Source organism: Sturnus vulgaris, chromosome 39 (assembly GCF_052056855.1).
Source record: "Sturnus vulgaris isolate bStuVul1 chromosome 39, bStuVul1.hap1, whole genome shotgun sequence".
NCBI classification, from domain to species: Eukaryota; Metazoa; Chordata; class Aves; order Passeriformes; family Sturnidae; genus Sturnus; species Sturnus vulgaris.
The window spans coordinates 45,250-67,058 of NC_142281.1; the positions used below are offsets into that span (position 1 = coordinate 45,250).

The following is a 21,809-nucleotide window of genomic DNA, read 5'->3' on the forward strand; positions in this document are numbered from 1 at the left end:
AAAAAAAAATCAGAAATTGTAAAAAGAAAATTAAAATAAAAGACAGAAAGAACAATTCGGGTTTTATTTCTAATTTTTTATTTTTGCACATTTAAAATCTCAAAAGAAATGAGAAAGAATTTAAAAAAAAATTAAAATCCCCCAAATTCCCCCCCCAAAAAAAAACCCCAGAAATTGTAAAAAAAACCCCCCAAAAAATTAATTTTTATTTACAAATTTTTTATTTTCTCCCTGTTCCAAATCCCCAAAAAAATCTGGAAATAAATTTAAAAAAAATCCCCCAAAAATCCCCCCAGAAATCCCAAGAAATTGTAAAAAAAACCCCAAAAAATTCAAGTTTTTATTTACAAGTTTTTTTATTTCTGCCCGCTTGAAATATCGAAAAAAACCAAAAAAAATCAGGAAAAAAAATTAAAAAAAAAAATTAAAAAAAGACCAAAAAATCCCCCAAAAAATCCCAAAAAAATCCCAAAAAATAAAAAAAAAATCCCAAAAAAATCACCCCCCAAAAAAGAAAAAATACCCCAAAAAATCCAAAAAAATTCCAAAATCCCAAAAAAAAACCCCAAAAATCCACAAAAAATTCCCAAAAGAACCCAAAAATCACCCAAAAAATTAAAAAAAAAACCTAAAAAAAAAAATCCAAAGAAAATCTAAAAAATCCCCCAAAAAATAAAAAATAAATCCAAAAAAATCCAAAAAAGTCCCCAAAAAATCCAAAACAAATCCTGCAAAAACCCCCCCCCAAAAAAAAAATCCCCAAAAAAATCCCAAAATATAAAAAAAATCCCAAAAAAATCCCCCCCGAAATACAAAAAAAAAATTAAAAAATCAAAAAAAATTCCAAAAAATCCGAGAAAAAAAAAAAAATCCCCAAAAAAAATCCAAAAAAATCCCCCAAAACATCCAAAAAAAAATCTCAAAAAAAATCAAAAAATCCCAAAAAAATCCCCAAAAAATCCCTAAAATTTCCCCAAAAAATCCCCCAAAAATAAAAAATAATCCCCCAAAAATAAAAAATAAATCCTAAAAAAATCCCAAAAAATCCCCAAAAAATCCCCAAAAAATCTCAAAAAAAAAAATCCAAAAAATCCCCAATAAATTCCAAAAAAATCCCAAAAAAATCCTAAAAAATTCCCAAAAAATCCAAAAAAAATCCCTAAAAATTCCCCAAAAAATCCCAAAAAAATCTCAAAAAATCCAAAAAAAATCCCCAAAAAATCCCCAAAAAATCCCAAAAAATACCCCAAAATTCCCAATAATTTCCCCCAAATTCCCCCAAATTCCCATTTTCCCAGGGGGGAATTTCAGATGTTTTTGGGTTTGGAGATGATTCCATCAGGGTAGTGCTGCTTGAACTGAGCCACCACGTCGGGGTCCAGCAGGTGAATCCCATCCAGCTGATTGCCCAAAGTGATCCTGCAAAATCAAATCAAATTTTAAAATTTAAAATTTCAAAATTTAAAATTTAAAATTTCAAAATTTTAAAATTTAAAATTTAAAATTTAAAATTTCAAAATTCAAAATTTAAAATTTAAAATGTCAAAATTCAAAATTTAAAATTCAAAATTTCAAAATTTAAAATTTAAAATTTAAAATTCAAAATTTAAAATTTAAAATTCAAAATTTAAAATTTAAAATTTAAAATTTAAAATTTGAAATTTAAAATTTAAAATTCAAAATTTAAAATTTAAAATTTAAAATTTAAAATTCAAAATTTAAAATTCAAAATTTAAAATTCAAAATGAAATGGCTGGAAAAAAATAAAATTTAAAAAAAATAAATTTAAAAATTAGAAAGTTAAACGAAAGCGGTGGAAAAAAAAAAAATTAAAAAATCCACCCCCCAAAAAAAAACCCCAAAAAATCACAAAAAAACCCAAAAATCACAAAAGAATCGAATCACAAAAAAATCAGCAAAAAAAAAACCCCCAAAAAACCCCAAAAGCACCAAACAAATCCCAGAAAGAGCAAAAAAAATCACAAAAAAGCCACAAAAAATCGCAAAAAAAATAAAAAAAAACTCAGAAAAAAATCACCAAAAAAACCCAAAAAAATCCCCCAAAAATCCCCAAAAAAACCCCAATAATCAAAAAATCCAAAAAAATCCCCCCAAAAAAACCCATAATATCATCAAAAAATCCCACAAAAATACCCAAAAAATCATCAAACAATCCCCAAAATCGCCCCCAAAAAAACCCCAAAAAAATCCCAAAAAAAAACCAAAAAATCCCCAAAACCCCAAAAAAATCCCCAAAAATCCCCCAAAATCCCAAAAAAATCCCCTAAAAACCGCCAAAATATGCCAAAAAAAAAACCCAAAAAACCCAGAAAAATCCCCAATAAATTCTCAAAAAATCACAAAAAAAAACCCCAAAAATCCCCAAAAAACCCCCAAAAAATCATCAAAAAAACCCCCAAAAATCCCCAAAAATCCCCAAAAAATCCCCAAAAAACCCCAAAAAATCCCCAGAAAACCCCCAAAAAATCATCAAAAAATCCCCAAAAAATCCCCAAAAAAATCCCAAAAAATCCCCAAAAAAACCCCAAAAAATCCCAAAAAAACCCCAAAAAATCCCAAAAAATCCCCAAAAAATCCCCAAAAAATCCCCAAAAAATCCCCCAAAAATCCCCCAAAAAATCCCAAAAAAAAACCCCAAAAAACCCCCCAAAATCCCAAAAAAAATCCCCAAAAAATCCCAAAAAAATCCCCAAAAAATCCCAAAAAAATACCAAAAAATCCCAAAAAAAACCCAAAAAATCCCAAAAAAATCCCCAAAAATCCCAAAAAATTCCCAAAAAATCCCAAAAAATCCCAAAAAATCCCCAAAAAACCCCCAAAAAATCCCAAAAAAATCCCCAAAAAATCCCCAAAAAAATCCCCAAAAATCCCCAAACCCCCCTAAATCCCCCATTTCGGTACCAGTTGGGCTGCACGTTGTGGGGCCTCCCGAATAATTCGATTTTCCTCGTGCCCGGCGAGAGCCTCTCGATCATCCCGTAAATCTCGTCGGGTTTGTGGCTGGTGGAGCGAACCTGAGGGGGGGAATTTGGGTCTCAAATTTTCGTTTTTTGGGGTTTTTCAATTTTTTTTTGGTGGTTCTGGAGATTTATAGATTTTTTTCTAATTTTTTGGGGGGTTTTTGGTGGGTTTTTAAGGGGTTTTCTGAGGAAATTCTCTCAATTTTTAATTTTTTTTGGTGTTTTCTTGAGGTGGTTTTCGAATTTTTCAGCGTTTTTGGGGGTGAAATCCTCCCAGGATTTTGGGGTTAAATATCTCAGGATTTTTGGGTTAAATTCCCCAGATTTGGGGTTAAATCCCCCCAGGATTTTTGGGTTAAATTTCCCAGGATTTTTGGGTTAAAATTTCCCACATTTGGGCTTAAATCCTTTGGGATTTTTGGGTTAAATTCTCCAGATTTGGGGTTAAATCCTCTGGGATTTTTGAGTTAAATTCTCCAGATTTTGGGTTAAATCCCCCCAGGATTTTTGGGTTAAATTCCCCAGATTTGGGGTTAAATCTTCCCAGGATTTTGGGGTTAAATTCTCCAGATTTGGGGTTAAATCCTCTGGGATTTTTGGGTTAAATTTCCCAGGATTTTTGGGTTAAATTTCCCAGATTTTGGGTTAAATCCTCTGGGATTTTTGGGTTAAATTTCCCAGATTTTGGGTTAAATCCCCCCAGGATTTTTGGGTTAAATTCCCCAGATTTGGGGTTAAATCTCTTGGGATTTTTGGGTTAAATTCTCCAGATTTTGGCTTAAATATCTTGGGATTTTTGGGTTAAATTTCCCAAATTTTGGGTTAAATCCTCTGGATTTTTGGGTTAAATCCCCCCAGGATTTTTGGGTTAAATTCCCCGGATTTTGGGTTAAAATTTCCCAGGATTTTTGGGTTAAAATTTCCCAGATTTTGGGTTAAATCCTCTGGGATTTTTGGGTTAAATTCTCCAGATTTTGGGTTAAATTCCCCAGATTTTTGGTTTAAATCCCCCGGGATTTTTGGGGTGAATTCCCCGGATTTTGGGGTTAAATCCCCCGGGATTTTTGGGTTAAATTCCCCGGGGTTTTTGGGGTGAAATCCCCGGATTTTGGGGTTAAATCCCCCGGGATTTTTGGGGTGAAATCCCCGGATTTTGGGGCTCACCTCGGCCACGATGACGTCACAGTCCAGGCCCCGGTTGAAGCCCTGGGGGTTCCCCTTCACCCCCACCTGAGAGAGGGGAAAAATTTTGGGGAGGGGGATCCTGGGACCCCAAAATCCCCAAAAAATGCCCCAAAACAACAAAAATTCCCCAAACTCACCCCAAAACACCCCAAATTCCCCCAAAATTCTCCAAAATCAACCCCAAAACACCCAAAATTCCCCCAAAATCCCCCCCAAAATCCCCCCAGAATCCACCCTAAAAAAAATCCCAAATCCCCCCAAAATTTCCCTCAGGACACCAAAATCCCCCAAAATGCCCCAAAACTCATCCTAAAAATCCCCAAAAATCCCCCAAAACCCATCCTAAAAAACCCCAAAAATCCCCCAAAACTCATCCTAAAAAATCCCAAAAATCCACAAAAAATCCCACAAACCCCATCCAAAAAACCCCAAAAATCCCCAAAAATCCCCCAAAACCCATCCTAAAAAATCCCAAAAACCCCAAAATCCCCCCAAAATCCCGAATTTTGGGGTACCAGGCAGTGCTCCTTGCCGTGGTTCAGCCAGTGCAAAATCCCCAAAAATCCCCCAAAACTCATCCTAAAAACCCCCAAAAACCCCCCAAAAAAACCCAAAAATCCCCCAAAACCCATCCTAAAAAATCCCAAAAACCCCAAAATCCCCCAAAAAACCCCAAAAATCCCGAATTTTGGGGTACCAGGCAGTGCTCCTTGCCGTGGTTCTGCCAGTGCAAAATACCCAGAAATTCTGCAAAAATGCCCCAAAACTCATCCTAAAAACCCCAAAAATCCCCCAAAACCCATCCTAAAAAATCCCAAAAACCCCAAAGTCCCCCAAAAAATCCCGAATTTTGGGGTACCAGGCAGTGCTCCTTGCCGTGGTTCTGCCAGTGCAAAATACCCAGAAATTCTGCAAAAATGCCCCAAAACTCATCCTAAAAACCCCAAAAATCCTCCAAAACCCATCCTAAAAAATCCCAAAAACCCCAAAAACCCCAAAAATCCCGAATTTTGGGGTACCAGGCAGTGCTCCTTGCCGTGGTTCAGCCAGTGCCCCGTGCGTCCCGTGCGGATGATTCGCTGCAGTTGATTCGTTTTCACCCAAATTATCTCGTCCACACGCTCGTACCTGGGGATTTTGGGGAAAATTTGGGGGATTTTGGGGAAATTTGGGGAAATTTGGGGGGATTTGGGTTTTTTTTTTTTTTAAAGGGGAGACCCCAAAACTCACCCCCAAAGGTTGAGGCATTCGCGGCCCAGCTCCATGGCTCTGGAATTTTAGAGGGGGGGAAAAAAATAAAAATTGGGGTTTGAGGGAGAAATTGGGGGTTTTGAAAAGGGGAAATGAGAGATTTGAGGGGAGAAAAATCAGGATTTTGGGTTTGGGGTGAATCCCGATGGATTTGAGGGGATCAGAAGGAATTTTGGGGTGAAAAGGGATTTGGGGTGAATCCCCCAGAATTTGGGTTTGGAATCCTCAGGATTTTAGGGTGAATCCCCTCAGGATTTTGGGATGAACCCCCTCAGGATTTTAGGGTGAACCTCTCAGGATTTTAGGGTGAACCCTCGGGATTTTGGGGTGACTCCCTCAGGATTTTGGGATAAACCCCCTCAGGATTTTAGGGTGAACGTCTCAGGATTTTAGGGTGAACCCTCGGGATTTTGGGGTGACTCCCTCAGGATTTTTGGGATGAATCCCCTCAGGATTTTTAGGATGAACCCTCGGGATTTTGGGGTGACTCCCTCCGGATTTCGGGATGAAGCCCTCATGATTTTAGGGTGAACCCCTCAGGATTTTTAGGATGAACCCTCGGGATTTTGGGGTGACTCCCTCCGGATTTTTGGGATGAATCCCCTCAGGATTTTTAGGGTGACCCCCGGGGATTTTGGGGTGTCCCCCGGGGATTTTGGGGTGTCCCTGACCTGCCGGTGACCCAGAGGAACAGGAATCCCTCGTCCTGCAGCACGGGGATGTTGAGGCGCCGCATCTCGTCGTCCGTCAGCGTCCCGTAGGGCAGCTCCATGTGGATGTCCCAGGGCGGGTCCGCCATCACCACGGCGAACTTGCCCAGGATGGACACGTCCAGGTAACGGATGTCACAGCAAATCCACTGCCAGAACAGAGAGAGGGGGGAAAAAACAAAGGGAAACGGGTCAAAAATGGGGAAAACGGGGAGAAACAGGGGGGAAAAATGGCGGGAATCGGGTCGGAAAGGGAGAAGTCGCCTCAGAAAATGGCGGCAGCACCTCAGGAAACGGCGGGAAGCGGAAATCCCCTCAGAAAATGGCGGGAATCCCCTCACAAAATGGCGGAAATCCCCTCAGAAAATGGCGGAAATCCCCTCACAAAATGGCGGGAATTCCCTCATAAAATGGTGGAAATCGCTCTCAAGAAATGGCGGGAAACTGAAATTCCCTCACAAAGTGGCAGAAATCGCCCTCAGAAAATGGCGGGAAACTGAAACTCCCTCATAAAATGGGGGAAATCCCCTCAGGAAACGGTGGGAAACGGAAATTCTCTCACAAAATGGCAGAAATCCCCTCACAAAATGGCGGAAATCCCCTCAGGAAATGGCGGGAATCTGAAATTCCCTCATAAAATGGCTGAAATCCCCTCAGGAAATAGCACAAATCCCCTCAGGAAATGGCACGAAATGGAAATCCCCTCACAAAATGGCAGAAATCCCCTCAGGAAATGGCGAGAACCAGAAATCCCCTCACAAAATGGCGGAAATCTACTGAGGAAATAGCGGAAATCCCCTCAGGAGATGGCGGGAAACTGAAATTCCCTCATAAAATGGCAGAAATCGCTCTTAGAAAATGGCGGGAAACTGAAATTCCCTCACAAAATGGCAGAAATCCCCTCACAAAATGGCGGAAATCTACTGAGGAAATAGCGGAAATCCCCTCAGGAAATGGCGGGAAACGGAAATTCCCTCATAAAATGGCAGAAATCCCCTCACAAAATGGCGGAAATCCCCTCAGGAAATAGCAGGAAATAGAAATCCCCTCAGGAAATGGCGAGAACCGGAAATCCCCTCACAAAATGGCGGAAATCTACTGAGGAAACAGCGGAAATCCCCTCAGGAAATGGCGGGAAACTGGAATTCCCTCATAAAATGGCAGAAATCGCTCTTAGAAAATGGCGGGAAACTGAAATTCTCTCATAAAATGGCAGAAATCACCCTCAGGAAATGGCGGGAATCTGAAATTCTCTCACAAAATGGCAGAAATCCCCTCACAAAATGGCGGAAAACCCCTCAGGAAATAGCAGGAAATAGAAATCCCCTCAGGAAATGGCGAGAAATGGAAATCCCCTCACAAAATGGCGGAAATCTACTGAGGAAATAGCGGAAATCCCCTCAGGAAATGGCGGGAAACTGAAATTCCCTCATAAAATGGCATAAATCGCTCTTAGAAAATGGCGGGAAACTGAAATTCCCTCACAAAATGGCAGAAATCCCCTCACAAAATGGCGGAAATCTACTGAGGAAATAGCGGAAATCCCCTCAGGAAATGGCGGGAAACTGGAATTCCCTCACAAAATGGCGGCAACCCCCTCACAAAATGGCGGAAACCCCCTCACAAAACGGCGGGAAACGCCTCAGAAATTTTTCGCCGCGATCCCGGCCCAAAAAACAAAAAAAAAAAAAAAAAAAAAAAAAAAATAAAAAAAAATAAAAAAAAAACACCGGAAGAAGAAACCAACGCGGGTTACCTGAGGGGGGAAGAGGCGGTCGGCGCCGGCGTCGGGAGCGCCGCGGGGCAGCTCCGGAGCCGGGGAACGCTCGCGGGGCCGAGGGCGGCTGGGGCTGCCGTGGGGCGGCGTGGAGGCCGCGCACGTGTCGATCTCGTAGTGCACGTACTTGCAGGTGTCCATGTGGAAACAGGTGTTGAGGAAGGAGCAGTCGCCCAGGGACTCGTCCGTGTGTTTGTTGATGATGCGGCTGAGGGGAGGAAAAATTAAAAATAAAAATAATTTTTTTGGAGGAAATGGTGTTTTATAGTGGGAAAAATGGGATTTTTTTGAGGGAGAAATGGGATTTTTTTTGGAGGAAAATGGTGTTTTATAGCAGGAAAAACTGGGGTTTTTGGGGGGAGAAATGGGATTTTTTTGGAGGAAAATGTTATTTTAAAGAGGAAAAAATGGGATTTTTTTGGAGGAGAAATGGTATTTTATGGGGGGAAAATGGGATTTTTCGGGGGACAAATGGGATTTTTTTTGGAGGAAAATGGTGTTTTATAGTGGGAAAAAATGGGATTTTTGGGGGGAAAAATGAGGGGGGTTTTTGGTACAAAATGGTATTTTATAGGGGGAAAAATGGGATTTTTTTTTGGTACAAAATGGTATTTTATAACAGGAAAAAAGGGGATTTTTGGAGGGAAAAATGGGATTTTTTTTGAGGAAAATGGTGTTTTATAGGGGGAAAAATGAGATTTTTTTGGTACAAAATGGTATTTTACAGCAGGAAAAAATGGGACTTTTGGGGGGAAAAATGGGATTTTTTTTGGAGAAAAATGGTGTTTTATAGGGGAAAAAAATGGGATTTTTTTTGGTACAAAATGGTATTTTATAGCAGGAAAAAATGGGATTTTTTGGGGAAAAATGGGATTTTTGGGGGGAAAAATGGGATTTTTGGGGGGAAAAATGGGATTTTTTGAGGGAAAAATGGGATTTTTTTTGGAGGAAAATGGTATTTTATAGCAGGAAAAAAGGGGATTTTTGGGGGGAAAAATGGGATTTTTTTGGAGGAAAATGGTGTTTTATAGTGGGAAAAAATGGGATTTTTTTGAGGGAGAAATGGGATTTTTTTTGGAGAAAAATGGTGTTTTATAGCGGGAAAAAAGGGGATTTTTTGAGGGAAAAATGGGATTTTTTTTGGTACAAAATGGTATTTTATAACAGGAAAAAAGGGGATTTTTGGGGGGGAAAATGGGATTTTTTTGGAGGAAAATGGTATTTTACAGGGGGAAAAATGGGATTTTTTGCAAGACAAAAACTGGATTCTTTTTGGGTGGAAACAGTATTTTATAAGAGAAAAAAGTACGTTTTGGGGAGAAAAACTTTTTTTTGGGGGGAAAATGATAATTTATAGGGGGAAAAATGGGATTTTTTTTAGAGAAAAAGTGGGATTTCTTGGGGAAATAAATGGGGGTTCTTAGGAGGACAAAACCGGGATTTTTGAGAGGAAAAAATGGTTTTTTTGGAGGAGAAAAAAATTGAAACTTTTTGGGGAAAACGGGATTACGGGGGATAAAATGGGATTTTTTGTAAGTGAAAAAAAAAAGGGGATTTTTTAGGGGAACGATAGGATTTTTAGGAGAAAAAAATGGGATTTTCTGAGGAGTTGAGGGGGTTGCTAAAGCCCAAGTTGACCTCCCCAAATTTTTTTTTTAGGTGAACACCCTAAACTACAGGTGAGCACCTCAAAGAGCAGGTGAACCCCCCAAATCCCCAAAAAATTCTCCAAAAACCTGGGTTAAATCCCCAAAATCCCGACCGGAAGTGGAATTTCCATCATGGCCGCCTGGCCCCCGAGCCCTTAACGCGTTCCTCCTTGGCACCACAAATAAACCCCCCAAAAATTCCAATAAAACCCCCCCAAAATCCCATCTAAACACCCCAAAATCCCAAATAAACACCCCCCAAATCGTGCTTAAAACCCTCCCAAATTCCAATTAAATCCCAACCGGAAGTGGAGTTTCCATCATGGCCGCTCGGCGCCTGAGGCCTTAACCCATTCCTCCTTGGTCCCACGAAGAAACCCCCCAAAAATTCCAATTAAAACCCCCAAAATCCCCCCAAAATTTGTGTCCAAACCCCCCAAAATCCCAACCGGAAGTGGAATTTCCATCATGGCCGCTCGGCGCCCGAGGCCTTGACGCGTTCCTCCTCGGCACCACAAATAAACCCCCCAAAAATTCCAATTAAAACCCCCCAAAATTTGTGTCCAAACCCCCCCAAAATCCCCAAGCCCCCCCAAAATCCTGACCGGAAGTGGAGTTTCCGGCATGGCCGCTCGGCGCCCGAGGCCTTGACGCATTCCTCCTTGGTGCCGTGGTCGCAGAACTCCTGCACCTGGGCGCGGCCCCGCGAGCGGAACTTCTCCACGATCGACTGCTCCTTGGCCGTCGTCGTGTTGAGCAGCTCCAGGATCTCCTGGCTCACCTGGGCGCAGGTGAGGCACACGGGCTCGGCTCCGCCCACCTCAGAGCTCCGCCCAACTCAGAGCTCCGCCCACCTCAGAGCTCTGCCCACATCAAAGCTCCGCCCACCTCAGACCTCCGCCCACATCAAAGCTCCGCCCAACTCAGAGCTCCGCCCACCTCAGAGCTCCGCCCAACTCAGAGCTCTGCCAACATCAAAGCTCCGCCCACCTCAGAGCTCCGCCCAACTCAGAGCTCCGCCCACATCAAAGCTCCGCCCAACTCAGAGCTCCGCCCGCCTCAGAGCGCCACCCAACTCAGAGCTCTGCCCACATCAAAGCTCCACCCACCTCCTCAGAGCTCCGCCCACCTCAGAGCTCCGCCCACCTCAGAGCTCCGCCCAACTCAGAGCTCTGCCCACCTCAGAGCGCTGCCCACCTCAAAGCTCCACCCACTTCCTTGAAGCTCCGCCTATCTCAAAGCTCCACCCACCTCCTTAAAGCTCCGCCCAGCTCCTTAAAGCTCCGCCCACCCAGAGCTCCGCCCACCTCAAAGTTCCACCCACTACCTGAAAGCTCCGCCCATCTCAAAGCTCCACCTACCAAGGCTCCGCCCAACCTCAAAGCTCCGCCCACATCAAAGCCCCACCATCTTAAAGCTCCACCCCTTTTCTAACGGCCCCACCCACCTCCCTAAGGCTCCGCCCATCTCCTTAAGGCCCCACCCACAACCTCGAGGCCCCACCCACAATTTTTAGACCTGCCCACCACCTTAAAGCCACACCCACGCCCCTTAAGCTCCACCCACCGCCTTCAGCCGCCACCCGCCATCTTAAAACCCCGCCATCTTGAAACCCCATCTTGAAACCTCGCCATCTTAAAATGGCGCCATTTTGAAACCCTGCCATCTTGAAACCCGCCATCTTGAAACCCCGCCATCTTGAAACCTTGCCAACACGGCGCCATTTTGAAACCCCCCCCATCATTTTGAAACACAGCCATCTTAAAATGCCGCCATTTTGAAACCCCGCCACTTTGAAACGCCGCCATCTTGAAACGCCGCCATCTTGAAACCCGCCATTTAAACCCACCCTTGAAACTCTAACCCCGCCCACACCCCCAAACCCCCCCATTTTTCCCCCCCCCCTCACCTTCTTGCTCTGCTGCTCCTTGGTGCTCTGCTGACTCAGCAAACTCTCGATCTCCAGGTCCACGTCCGACGCCGCCGCCCGCCGGCACCGCTTGGCCTCCTTCCCCTCCCCCGCCCCGCCCGCCCCTCCCCCCGGCCCCGCCCCCCCCAGCGGCCCCGCCCCCGCCGGCTCCGCCCGGCCACGCCCTGCCGTCACCACGCCCGTCATGGCCGACAGCTTGGAGTGGTCGGCGCAGGTGACCAAGGTGGGGCCGTCGTGGAGCAGCCCCCGGCGCACCTCGATCAGCTCCTGCGCCGCGAACTTGTGCAGGAGGCTCTCGACGGCCTGCAGGGTCACCTGGGAGTCACCCTGGGGGGGGAGACGGACACACCTGAGCACACCTGGGTACACCTGGGTACACCTGAGTACCCCTGGATACACCTGGGGAACACCTGGGTACACCTGGGGAACACCTGGATACACTTGAGTACACCTGGGGAACACCTGGATACACCTGGATACACCTAGGACACACCTGGGTACACCTGGGATACACCTCTGTATACCTGGAATGCACCTGGGTACACCTGGGATACACCTGAGTACACCTGGGATACACCTGAGTACACCTGGGAGCAGTTGGCGTACACCTGGGGTACACCTAGGTACACCTGGGCACACCTGTAGGTAGCTGGGACACACCTGGGCACACCTGGATACACCCTGGGCCAGTGGGCAGGTGCGTGGCCAGGCCAGACAGGTGCAGCAGCAGCCCCAGGTGTATTCCCAGGTGTGCACAGATGTGTCCCCCAGGTGCATCCCCCATCCAGGTGTATCCCCAGGTGTATCCCAGGTGTGTCCCCCCCCCAAGGTGTGCACAGGTGTATCCCCCTCTCCAGGTGTGTCCCCAGGTGTGCCCTCAGGTGTATTCCCAGGTGTCCACAGGTGTGTCCCACGTGTGTCCCTCCCCCCAGGTGTGTCCCAGGTGTGTCCCTGCCCCCAGGTGTCCCCCAGGTGTGTCCCTGCCCCCAGGTGTGTCCCCAGGTGTGTCCCAGGTGTGTCCCAGGTGTGTCCCAGGTGTGTCCCCCCCCACCCCAGGTGTGCCGTACCTGAGCGATGGCGTCGCGGATGGCGCTGGCGTCGGCCGGAAGGGGCGTGGCCAGGTCGGACAGGTGCAGCAGCAGCCGCCGCTCCAGGGCCGGGTCCGGCTCCGGGGGCTCCCCCGGGACCCCCTCGGGACCCCCGGGAGGGGAGGGGGCTCCGGGGGGGGCGGGGCCGAGTGAGGTCACGCCCCCGGGGGAGGGGCCAGAAGGGGCGGGGCCAGAGGGGGCGGGGCTGCCGGTGCGGGGGGGCGTGGCCAGGGACAGGTCATGGCGGGGGTCTGGGAGGGGGGAGGGGGGTCGTAATTAACGCTGAGTTTTTAATTAATTTCTGCTCTTAATTATCCCCAATTCTTAATTAACCCCCCCATTCTTAATTAGCCCTCTATTCTTAATGAACCCCTATTCTTAATGAAGCCCCATTCTTAATTAACCCCCTATTCCTAATGAACTCCCTATTCTTAATGAAGCCCCATTCTTAATTAACCCCCTCTTCCTAATTAACCCCCTATTCTTAATTAACCCCCCCATTGTCAATTAACTCCCTACTCCCCAGGCCCCTCATTAACCCCTCTAATTAACCCCAGGCCCCTTCATTAATGCCCTTCATTAACCTCTGGCCCCTCACTAATGCCATAATTAACACCTGTCGCCTCATTAGCCCCCTAATTAATCCCCTTGACCCTCATTAACTCCCCTAATTAACTGCTGGCCCCTCATTAACCCTCTAAACTACGACCATCCCCTTCATTAACCCCATAATTAACTCCTGGCCCCTAATTAACACCCCTAATGAACCCCTTATTAGCCCGTCTAATTAACCCTCTTACCCTTAACTAACCCCCCTAATTAACCCCTCGCCCCTCATTAATTTCTCTAATTAACTCCTTACCCCTCACTAACACCCCTAAATGAGCTTTACCCCATAGTAACCCCCCTAATTAACCCCTCGCCCCTAATTAACCCCCTAAATAACCCCATTACTCCTAATTAACCCCCCTAATGAACCCCTCGCCCCTAATTAACCCCCTAAATAACCCCATTACTTCTAATTAACCCCCCTAATGAACCCCTCACCCCTAATTAACCCCCTAAATAACCCCATTACTTCTAATTAACCCCCCTAATGAACCCCTCACCCCTAATTAACCCCCTAAATAACCCCATTACTCCTAATTAACCCCCCTAATGAACCCCTCACCCCTCAGTAACCCCCCTAATGAACCCCTTACCCCTAATTAACCCCCTTAATGAACACCTCACCCCTCAGTAACCCCCCTAATGAACCCCTTACCCCTAATTAACCCCCTTAATGAACACCTCACCCCTCAGTAACCCCTGTAATTAACCCCTTACCCCTAATTAACCCTCCTAATGAACCCCCCCACCGCTCAGTAACCCCCCTAATGAACCCCTTACCCCTAATTAACCCCCTTAATGAACCCCCCACTCCTCAGTAACCCCCCTAATGAACCCCCCACCCCTCACTAACCCCCCTAATTAACCCCTCACCCCTAATTAACCCCCCCTAATGAACCCCCCGCGCTGTCTCTCACCGCCGGCCCCGAGCGGGTCCTGCTTCCTGCGGCGCTGCAGCCGCTCCCTCAGCGAGTCCAGCTGCTTCTTGTGCGCCTGGATCGAGCTCCACGTGTCCGACATGGCCCCTGTCGGCGATGGCGGGGGGGGGGGGGGGGCTCTGTCGCGACAGAACCCTCCCGTTACCGGCGCCGGGCTCGCGCCGCCTCACGCCGCCGGAAGCGGAAATGCACGGGAGGTGAAAGGGGGGGGGGGCGCCCTGAGGCAGCCGCCGCCATCTTGAGTACGGGCAACCTCTGTTATTTCCATGGCGACCGCCGCCATGTTGAGTGCGGGCACGCCTCCCCGACGCGTTTCCATAGCGACCGCCGCCATCTTGAGTACGGGCACCCCCCCTGTTATTTCCATGGCGACCGCCGCCATCTTGAGTACGGGCACCCCCCCCCCGTTATTTCCGTGGCGACCGCCGCCATGTTGAGTACGGGCACGCCTCCCAAACGCGTTTCCATAGCGACCGTCGCCATATTGGGTACGGGCACCCCCCGCCGTTATTTCCACGCCGTTTTGAGCGCAGGCAGCACCGCCCCCTCCCCACATCGTTTTCACAGCAACCCGCGGCTTTTTAAAACGGCGGAAGTGGAGTGGATCCACGGAAACCGCGCCCCTTTTTCCGCCGTTTTATTCCCGTAGCAACCGGCGGCATTTCGCTCTCCGGTGAGGGCGGAAGTGCGGCCGCCGCCATTTTGAAGCCGGGCATTTCCCCCCCCCGCGTCCCGTTGCCAAGGCAACGCGCTCCATTTCCGCCGCTGGCCACGCCCCCTTGAGGGCACGTCGTCGTGGTCGCCATCTTTGTTGAGGGCGCCGCCATTTTGTGAGGCGGATTTTTGGGGAGATTCCTTGGATTTTTGGGGTCCCGCTTTTCCCAGCCGCTCCCCCCAACCCAATTTTTTCCCTCCGACCCCCGAAATCACACACGGGAGGCAGCGGGAGGATGGCGAGGAGGGGGGAGGAAGCAAAGGGCTTTAATCGGCTTCTACATGGGAGGTTCGGGGAGAGGTTTTTGGGGGGGTCTTTTGGGAATTTTGGGAGGAATTTTGGGAGGAATTTTGGGGTCCCCCTCAATTCCTAATCTACACCCCCGAAGTTTCGGGGTCGCCAGCGGGGGTTGGGGTCCGGTTTGGAGGCACCTGAGGGGAAGGAAAAAGAAAAGGGGGTGAACGCCTGGAGGGGAGGCCCCAAAAATCGCCTCATTTTGGGGTTCCTCCCGAATTTTGGGAAGTTTTTGGGAATTTTGGGATCCTCCCCACGCTCACCTCCGCTCGTCCATCGGGGTTTTGGGGCTCTGCCGGAATTTCGGGGGGCTCTGACCCCTCCATGTCTTCATCATCATCCTCCTCCTCCTCCTCCTGCAACTCCCCCAAATTTTGGGGGTCCCGGTGCCCCCCGGGGTGAGCCCGGCCACGCCCACACACCTGGCACAGGTGAGTCCTGCCCGAAACTTGGGGGGACCCGGCCGAAACGGGGCAATTCCCGCCGGGAATCGGGGAATTCCCGCCCAAAACCGAGGAATTCCTGGCCGGAATCCCAGGATTCCCGCCCAAAATGGCGGAATTCCCACCCGAAATCGCGGCATTCTCACCCAAAATCGCGGAATTCCCGCCTAAAACCGCGGAATTCCCGCCCGAACTCGAGGGACTCCCGCTTGAAATCCCGGAATTCCCGCCCGAAACCGAGGAATTCCCGCCCAGAATTGCGGAATTCCCAGGCAGAGCCGGGGAATTCCCGCCGGAAATTGCGTAATTCCCACCGGAAACCCCGGAATTCCCACCGGAAACCCCGGAATTCCCACCGGAAATCCCGGAATTCCCGCCTGGAACGTTCCGGAAGCCGCCCTGGCCCGAGGGGGAGGGGCAGGACTCCGGAAATTCCAATTTTTCCACCAATTCCTGGAGCTTGGAGGTCTCGGAGGGGGCGGGGCCTCGGGGTTTGGGGGCGGGGCCAGGAGGGCGCAGTGGGAGGGGCTTGGGGAAAGGGGCGGGGCCTGGTTTGGGTTCCTGGGTGGGAAGAGGGGGCGTGGCCGGAGCTTGGGGGGGCGTGGTCACTTCCGGGGGGACCTGTGGGGTGACCAGAGTGACCCATTGACCACGAGTGACCACTGACCACCCGGAGTGACCACCCGGAGTGACCACCCAGAGTGACCACTGACCACCCAGAGTGACCACCCAGAGTGACCACTGACCACCCAGAGTGACCACCCAGTGACCCATTGACCACCCAGAGTGACCACCCGGAGTGACCACCCGGAGTGACCAAGTGACCACCCAGAGTGACCACTGACCAGAGTGACCACCCGGAGTGACCACCCAGAGTGACCCCTTGACCCCATCATTGACCCCTTGACCATAACCTTGACCCACAAACCCCAAATCTTGACCCCTTGACCCCAACCTTGACCCCTTGACCCCAATCTTGACCCAATGACCCCAACCTTGACCCAATGACCCCAACTTTGACCCAATGACCCCAACCTTGACCCCAAACTTGACCCAATGACCCCAACCTTGACCCCAACCTTGACCCCAACCTTGACCCAATGACCCCAAACTTGACCCCAACCTTGACCCCAACCTTGACCCAATGACCCCAACCATGACCCCAACCTTGATCCAATGACCCCAACCTTGACCCATTGACCCAACCTTGACCCAATGACCCCAACCTTGACCCCAACCTTGACCCAATGACCCCAAACTTGACCCCAACCTTGACCCCAACCTTGACCCAATGACCCCAACCTTGACCCCAACCTTGATCCAATGACCCCAACCTTGACCCATTGACCCAACCTTGACCCAATGACCCCAACCTTGACCCCAACCTTGACCCATTGACCCAACCTTGACCCATTGACCCAACCTGGACCCAATGACCCCAACCTTGACCCCTTGACCCCAACCTTGACCCAAACCTTGACCCATTGACCCAACATTGACCCAATGACCCCAACCATGACCCCAACCTTGACCCAATGACCCCAACCTTGACCCCTTGACCCCAACCATGACCCCAACCTTGACCCATTGACCCAACCTTGACCCAATGACCCCAACCTTGACCCATTGACCCAACCTTGACCCAATGACCCCAACCTTGACCCCAACCTTGACCCCCTTTCCCCTCACCTCGCCCCCTCTCCCCTCGCCGCTCCCTCGCCGCGCCGCCGCCGCCCCCGCGTCCGTCCCGGCTCCGCCGTCGCCGCTGCGGTGCCGCCGCAGGTGCACCTTGAGGTTCCCGCGGGTGGTGAAGCGGCCGCCGCAGAGCTCGCAGCGGAACGGGCGCTCCCCGGTGTGCGAGCGCAGGTGGATCTGGCGGGCGCTGGCGCTGCCGAACGGCTTCCCGCAAAAGCCGCAGCCGTGCCGGGGAGGGGCGGGGCCGGCGGGGCGGGGGGAGGGGCGGGGAGGGGGCGGGGCCAAGGGTGGGTGGAGAGGGGAGGTTGGGGTCAAGGTTGGGGGTAAGGATGGGGAGGAACCCAACGGAGAAGCCAACGTTGACGAAGAACCCAACGATGAACCCAACGTTGAACCCAACGTTGAACCCAACGATGGCGAAGAACCCAACGTCGACCTCAGCGACGGCCCCAGCGTTGACCCCGTTGACCCCAACGATGACCCCAGAGATGACCCCAATGACGCCGCCGACCTGAACGGTGACAAAGAAGCCAACGGTGATCAAAACCCAACGTTGGACCCAACGATGATGAGGAACCCGACGTTGACCCCGATGACACCATTGACCCCAATGATGATGAACCCAATGATGACCCCAATGACACCATTGACCCCAATGATGATGAAGAACCCCACGTTGACCCCAACGTTGACCCCAACGACCCCAACATTGACCCCAACATTGACCCCAATGACCCCAAGGTTGACCCCAGTGACGTCATTGACCCCAACGATGAGGAAACCAATGATGATCCCAATGAGCCCAACGATGACAAAAAAACCCAATGATGACCCCAATGACACCATTGACCCCAACGATGACCCCAATGACCCCAACATTGACCCCAATCACCCCAACGTTGACCCCAACAATGACCCCAACATGGATCCCAAAGACACCATTGACCCCAATGATGATGAAGAACCCAACGTTGACCCCAACGTTGACCCCAATGACCCCAATGATGACAAAAAATCCCAACGATGACCCCAACGTTGACCCCAATGACCCCAACATTGACCCCAATGACACCATTGACCCCAACGATGACAAAAAACGCAACATCGACCCCAACGATGACCCCAACGTTGACCCCAAAGACCCCAACCTTGACCCCATCGACCCCAACGATGACAAAAAACCCAACATCGACCCCAACCAACGACCCAAACAACCCCCAGCCCTGACCTCAACGCCGCCGCCGGCCCCAACGCCGACCCCAAGCTGGACGCCAAGGACGACACCGACCCCAGCGTCGACGCCAGGGCCACGGCGATGCCGGAGCGCTGCGGCTTGGCCAGAGGGGGCAGCAGCAGGAAATGGGGGCCCGCGGGGGGTTTCTGGGGGGGTTTTTGGGGGTGTTCCAGCGCCCCCAGCAGCAGCAGCTGGCGGCAGATGTCCTGGGTGAGCTGCATCTGCAGCAGCTGGCGCTGGTGCAGCTGCCGCAGCTCCTCCAGGATCAGCCGCAGCTCCGGCGGCGCCGGCGGAGCCGGGGCGGGAGGGGGAGGGGAGGGTGGGGAGGGGGCGGCGGGGGCTGGGGGGAGGGGGGAGAGAGAGAGAGAAAGAGAGAGAAATTAGAGGGGGGGCAGGGTCTCGAAATCAGGATTTTTCACCCCAAAAGCGACGGAGTTCTCCAACAGGTCGGGAATTATCGTTACTCAGCCCCAAAAATTGTTGTTGCTCGCCTCAGAATTGTAATTAACCCAGAATTGTAATTAAAATCACCCCCAAATTGTAATTATTCAACCTAAAACCATCATTAATCGCCCCAAAATTGTTGTTGCTCGCCTTAAAATTGTAATTAACCCAGAGTTGTAATTAAAATCACCCCAAAATTGTCATTATTCACCCTAAAACCATCATTAATCGCCCCAAAATTGTTGTTGCTCGCCTCAGAATTGTAATTAACCCAGAATTGTAATTATAATTACCCCAAAATTGTAATTATTCACCTTAAAACCATCATTAATCGCCCCAAAATTGTTGTTGCTCGCCTCAGAATTGTAATTAACCCAGAATTGTAATTATAATTACCCCAAAATTGTAATTATTCACCTTAAAATCATCATTAATCGCCCCAAAATTGTTGTTGCTCACCTCAGAATTGTAATTACCCCAGAATTGTAATTAAAATTAGCCCAGAATTGTAATTATAATTACCCCAAAATTGTAATTATTCACCTTAAAATCATCATTAATCGCCCCAAAATTATTCTTGCTCACCTCAAAATTGTAATTACCCCACAATTGTAATTGTAATTACCCCAAAATTGTAATTATTCATCCCAAAACTGGCATTATTCACCCCGAAGTTGTAACTTTTCACCCCAAAATTGGCATTTTTACCCCCAAATCCTCATTATTCACCCCAAAATTGGCATTTTTCACCTCAAAATTGTAATTATTCATCCCAAAATTGGCATTTTTTCACCCCAAAATTGGCATTTTTCATCCCAAAATCCTCATTATTCACCCCAAAATTGTAATTATTCACCCCAAAATCGGCATTATTCACCCCAAAATTGTAATTTTTCACCCCAAAATTGGCATTTTTCACCCCAAAATTGTAATTTTTCATCCCAAAATCGGCATTTTTCACCCCAAAATTGGCATTTTTCACCCCAAAATTGGCATTTTTCACCCCATTATCACCCCAAAACTGTCCCTGCCCCACCCCCCCCCAAAAAAAAAATTGCTGCCTTTGCTCCAAAATTCTCAATTATCCCCCCAAAAAAAATTCCCATCCAAAACCAAAATCCCCAAAATCACATCCACCCCCCCCAAAAAATGACATTATTCTCAAAAAACAATTTATGCCCCCCAAAAAAAACTTCAATTTTCCCCCCAAAAAACTTCAATTTTCCCCCCAAAATTCCCATTTTTTCCCTCAAAAAAATTCCCCTTTTATCCCCCCAAAAATCACAATTTTTTAACCCCAAAATCCCCGGTTTTAACCCCAAAATCCCTGGGTTTCCCCCCCAAAAATCCCAATTTTTAAAACCCCAAATCCCAATTTTTAACCCTCAAAAATCCCCATTTTTAACCCCAAAATCCCGCGGTTTTCCCCCCCACAAAAATCCCCATTTTTAATCCCAAAATCCCCAATTTTTAACCCAAAAAAATCCCCATTTTTAACCTTAAAAAATCCCAATTTTTAAACCCCAAAATCCCCATTTTTAGCTCCAAAATCCCCATTTTTAACCCAAAAAAATCCCGAATTTTTAACCCCAAAATCCCCATTTTTAACCTTAAAAAATCCCAGGTTTTAGCCCCAAAATCCCCAATTTTTAACCCCAAAATCCCCATTTTTAACCCAAAAAATCCCCATTTTTAACCTTAAAAAATCCCAATTTTTAAACCCCAAAATCCCCATTTTTTACCTTAAAAAATCCCCATTTTTAGCCCCAAAATCCCCCATTTTTAACCCAAAAAATCCCCATTTTTAACATTAAAAAATCCCCATTTTTAGCCCCAAAATCCCCCATTTTTAACCCAAAAAATCCCCATTTTTAACATTAAAAAATCCCCATTTTTAGCCCCAAAATCCCCCATTTTTAACCTTAAAAAATCCCCATTTTTACCTCCAAAATCCCCAATTTTAAGCCCCAAAATCCCCATTTTTAACCCCAAAATCCCCATTTTTAACCCCAAAAATCCCCAATTTTTAACCCCAAAATCCCCGATTTTTCCCCCAAACCCCCCCGTCCCTCCCGCCCCTCCCCCCCCCCGGATTTTTGGGGTAAATCCCGGCGATTTTGGGTCCCTCCCCCCCCCCCGGATTTTTGGGGTAAATCCCGGCGATTTTGGGTCCCTCCCCCCCCCGGATTTTTGGGGTAAATCCCGGCGATTTTGGGTCCCTCCCCCCCCCGGATTTTTGGGGTAAATCCCGGCGATTTTGGGTCCCTCCCCCCCCGGATTTTTGGGGTAAATCCCGGCGATTTTGGGTCCCTCCCCCCCCCAGATTTTTGGGGTAAATCCCGGCGATTTTGGGTCCCTCCCGCACCTCCGGGCTCGGCCATGGCCGGGGGAAGGGAGGGGGGGGGGGAGGGGGCGGGAAATGACGTCACCGGAGGGGAGGGGGCGCCTGTCGCGACAGGGGGTGACGTCACCGCCGGGGGAGGGAATTTGGGGGAGGAATTTTGGGGGGTTCCGATTGAGATTTGGGGATTTTTGGGGTTTTTTGGGGGGATTTGGGGGATTTGGGGGGTCCTGGGGGGATTTTGGGGGAAATTTGGGGTTTTTGAGGGGGAAATTTGGGGGGATTTTGGGGGTTCCGATTGAAATTTGGGGATTTTGGGGAGAAATTGGGGGGGATTTTGGGGGTTCCGATTGAGATTTGGGGATTTTGGGGTTTTTGGGGGGGATTTTGGAGGTCCTGGGGGGAATTTGGGGATTTTGGGGAGGAATTTTGGGGGTTCCGATTGAGATTTGGGGATTTTGGGGGGTTTGAGGGGGAAATTTGGGATATTTGGGGGGTCCTGGGGGAATTTTGGGGGGGATTTTG

General features: G+C 48.6%; 2 protein-coding genes across 2 annotated transcripts; both read right to left on the bottom strand.

The window, feature by feature from the left end:
- Positions 1-904: 904 nt before the first annotated feature.
- On the bottom strand, positions 905-14,226 carry METTL3 (methyltransferase 3, N6-adenosine-methyltransferase complex catalytic subunit). Its single transcript, XM_088155424.1, has 11 exons — positions 14,098-14,226; positions 12,551-12,822; positions 11,463-11,810; positions 10,159-10,334; positions 7,884-8,112; positions 6,089-6,276; positions 5,397-5,435; positions 5,186-5,294; positions 4,146-4,211; positions 2,923-3,035; positions 905-1,419 (listed from the first exon to the last, which is right to left on the bottom strand). Exons 1-11 carry the CDS (start codon positions 14,198-14,200, stop codon positions 1,308-1,310), a joined length of 1,755 nt encoding a protein of 584 aa, XP_088011550.1. The 5' UTR covers positions 14,201-14,226; the 3' UTR covers positions 905-1,307.
- Positions 14,227-15,064: 838 nt separating this feature from the next.
- Positions 15,065-21,324, bottom strand: LOC148220422 (uncharacterized). Its single transcript, XM_088155422.1, has 5 exons — positions 21,309-21,324; positions 18,494-18,839; positions 17,260-17,776; positions 15,391-16,191; positions 15,065-15,264 (listed from the first exon to the last, which is right to left on the bottom strand). Exons 1-5 carry the CDS (start codon positions 21,322-21,324, stop codon positions 15,208-15,210), a joined length of 1,737 nt encoding a protein of 578 aa, XP_088011548.1. The 3' UTR covers positions 15,065-15,207.
- Positions 21,325-21,809: the final 485 nt, after the last annotated feature.

Coding starts and splice junctions, on each gene's coding strand:
- METTL3 (XM_088155424.1), bottom strand. CDS start 14,200: ATGTCGGACACGTGGAGCTCGATCCAGGCGCACAAGAAGCAGCTGGAC. Junction 10,335..11,462: donor AGGAGCAGCAGAGCAAGAAG/GTGAGGGGGGGG, acceptor ACCTGCGCCCAG/GTGAGCCAGGAGATCCTGGA. Junction 4,212..5,185: donor ACGGCAAGGAGCACTGCCTG/GTACCCCAAAAT, acceptor CCCCTCTCTCAG/GTGGGGGTGAAGGGGAACCC.
- LOC148220422 (XM_088155422.1), bottom strand. Junction 17,777..18,493: donor GGGCCGGCGGCGGCGTTGAG/GTCAGGGCTGGG, acceptor GTCACCGTTCAG/GTCGGCGGCGTCATTGGGGT. Junction 16,192..17,259: donor GCGAGGGGAGAGGGGGCGAG/GTGAGGGGAAAG, acceptor GTCACCCCACAG/GTCCCCCCGGAAGTGACCAC.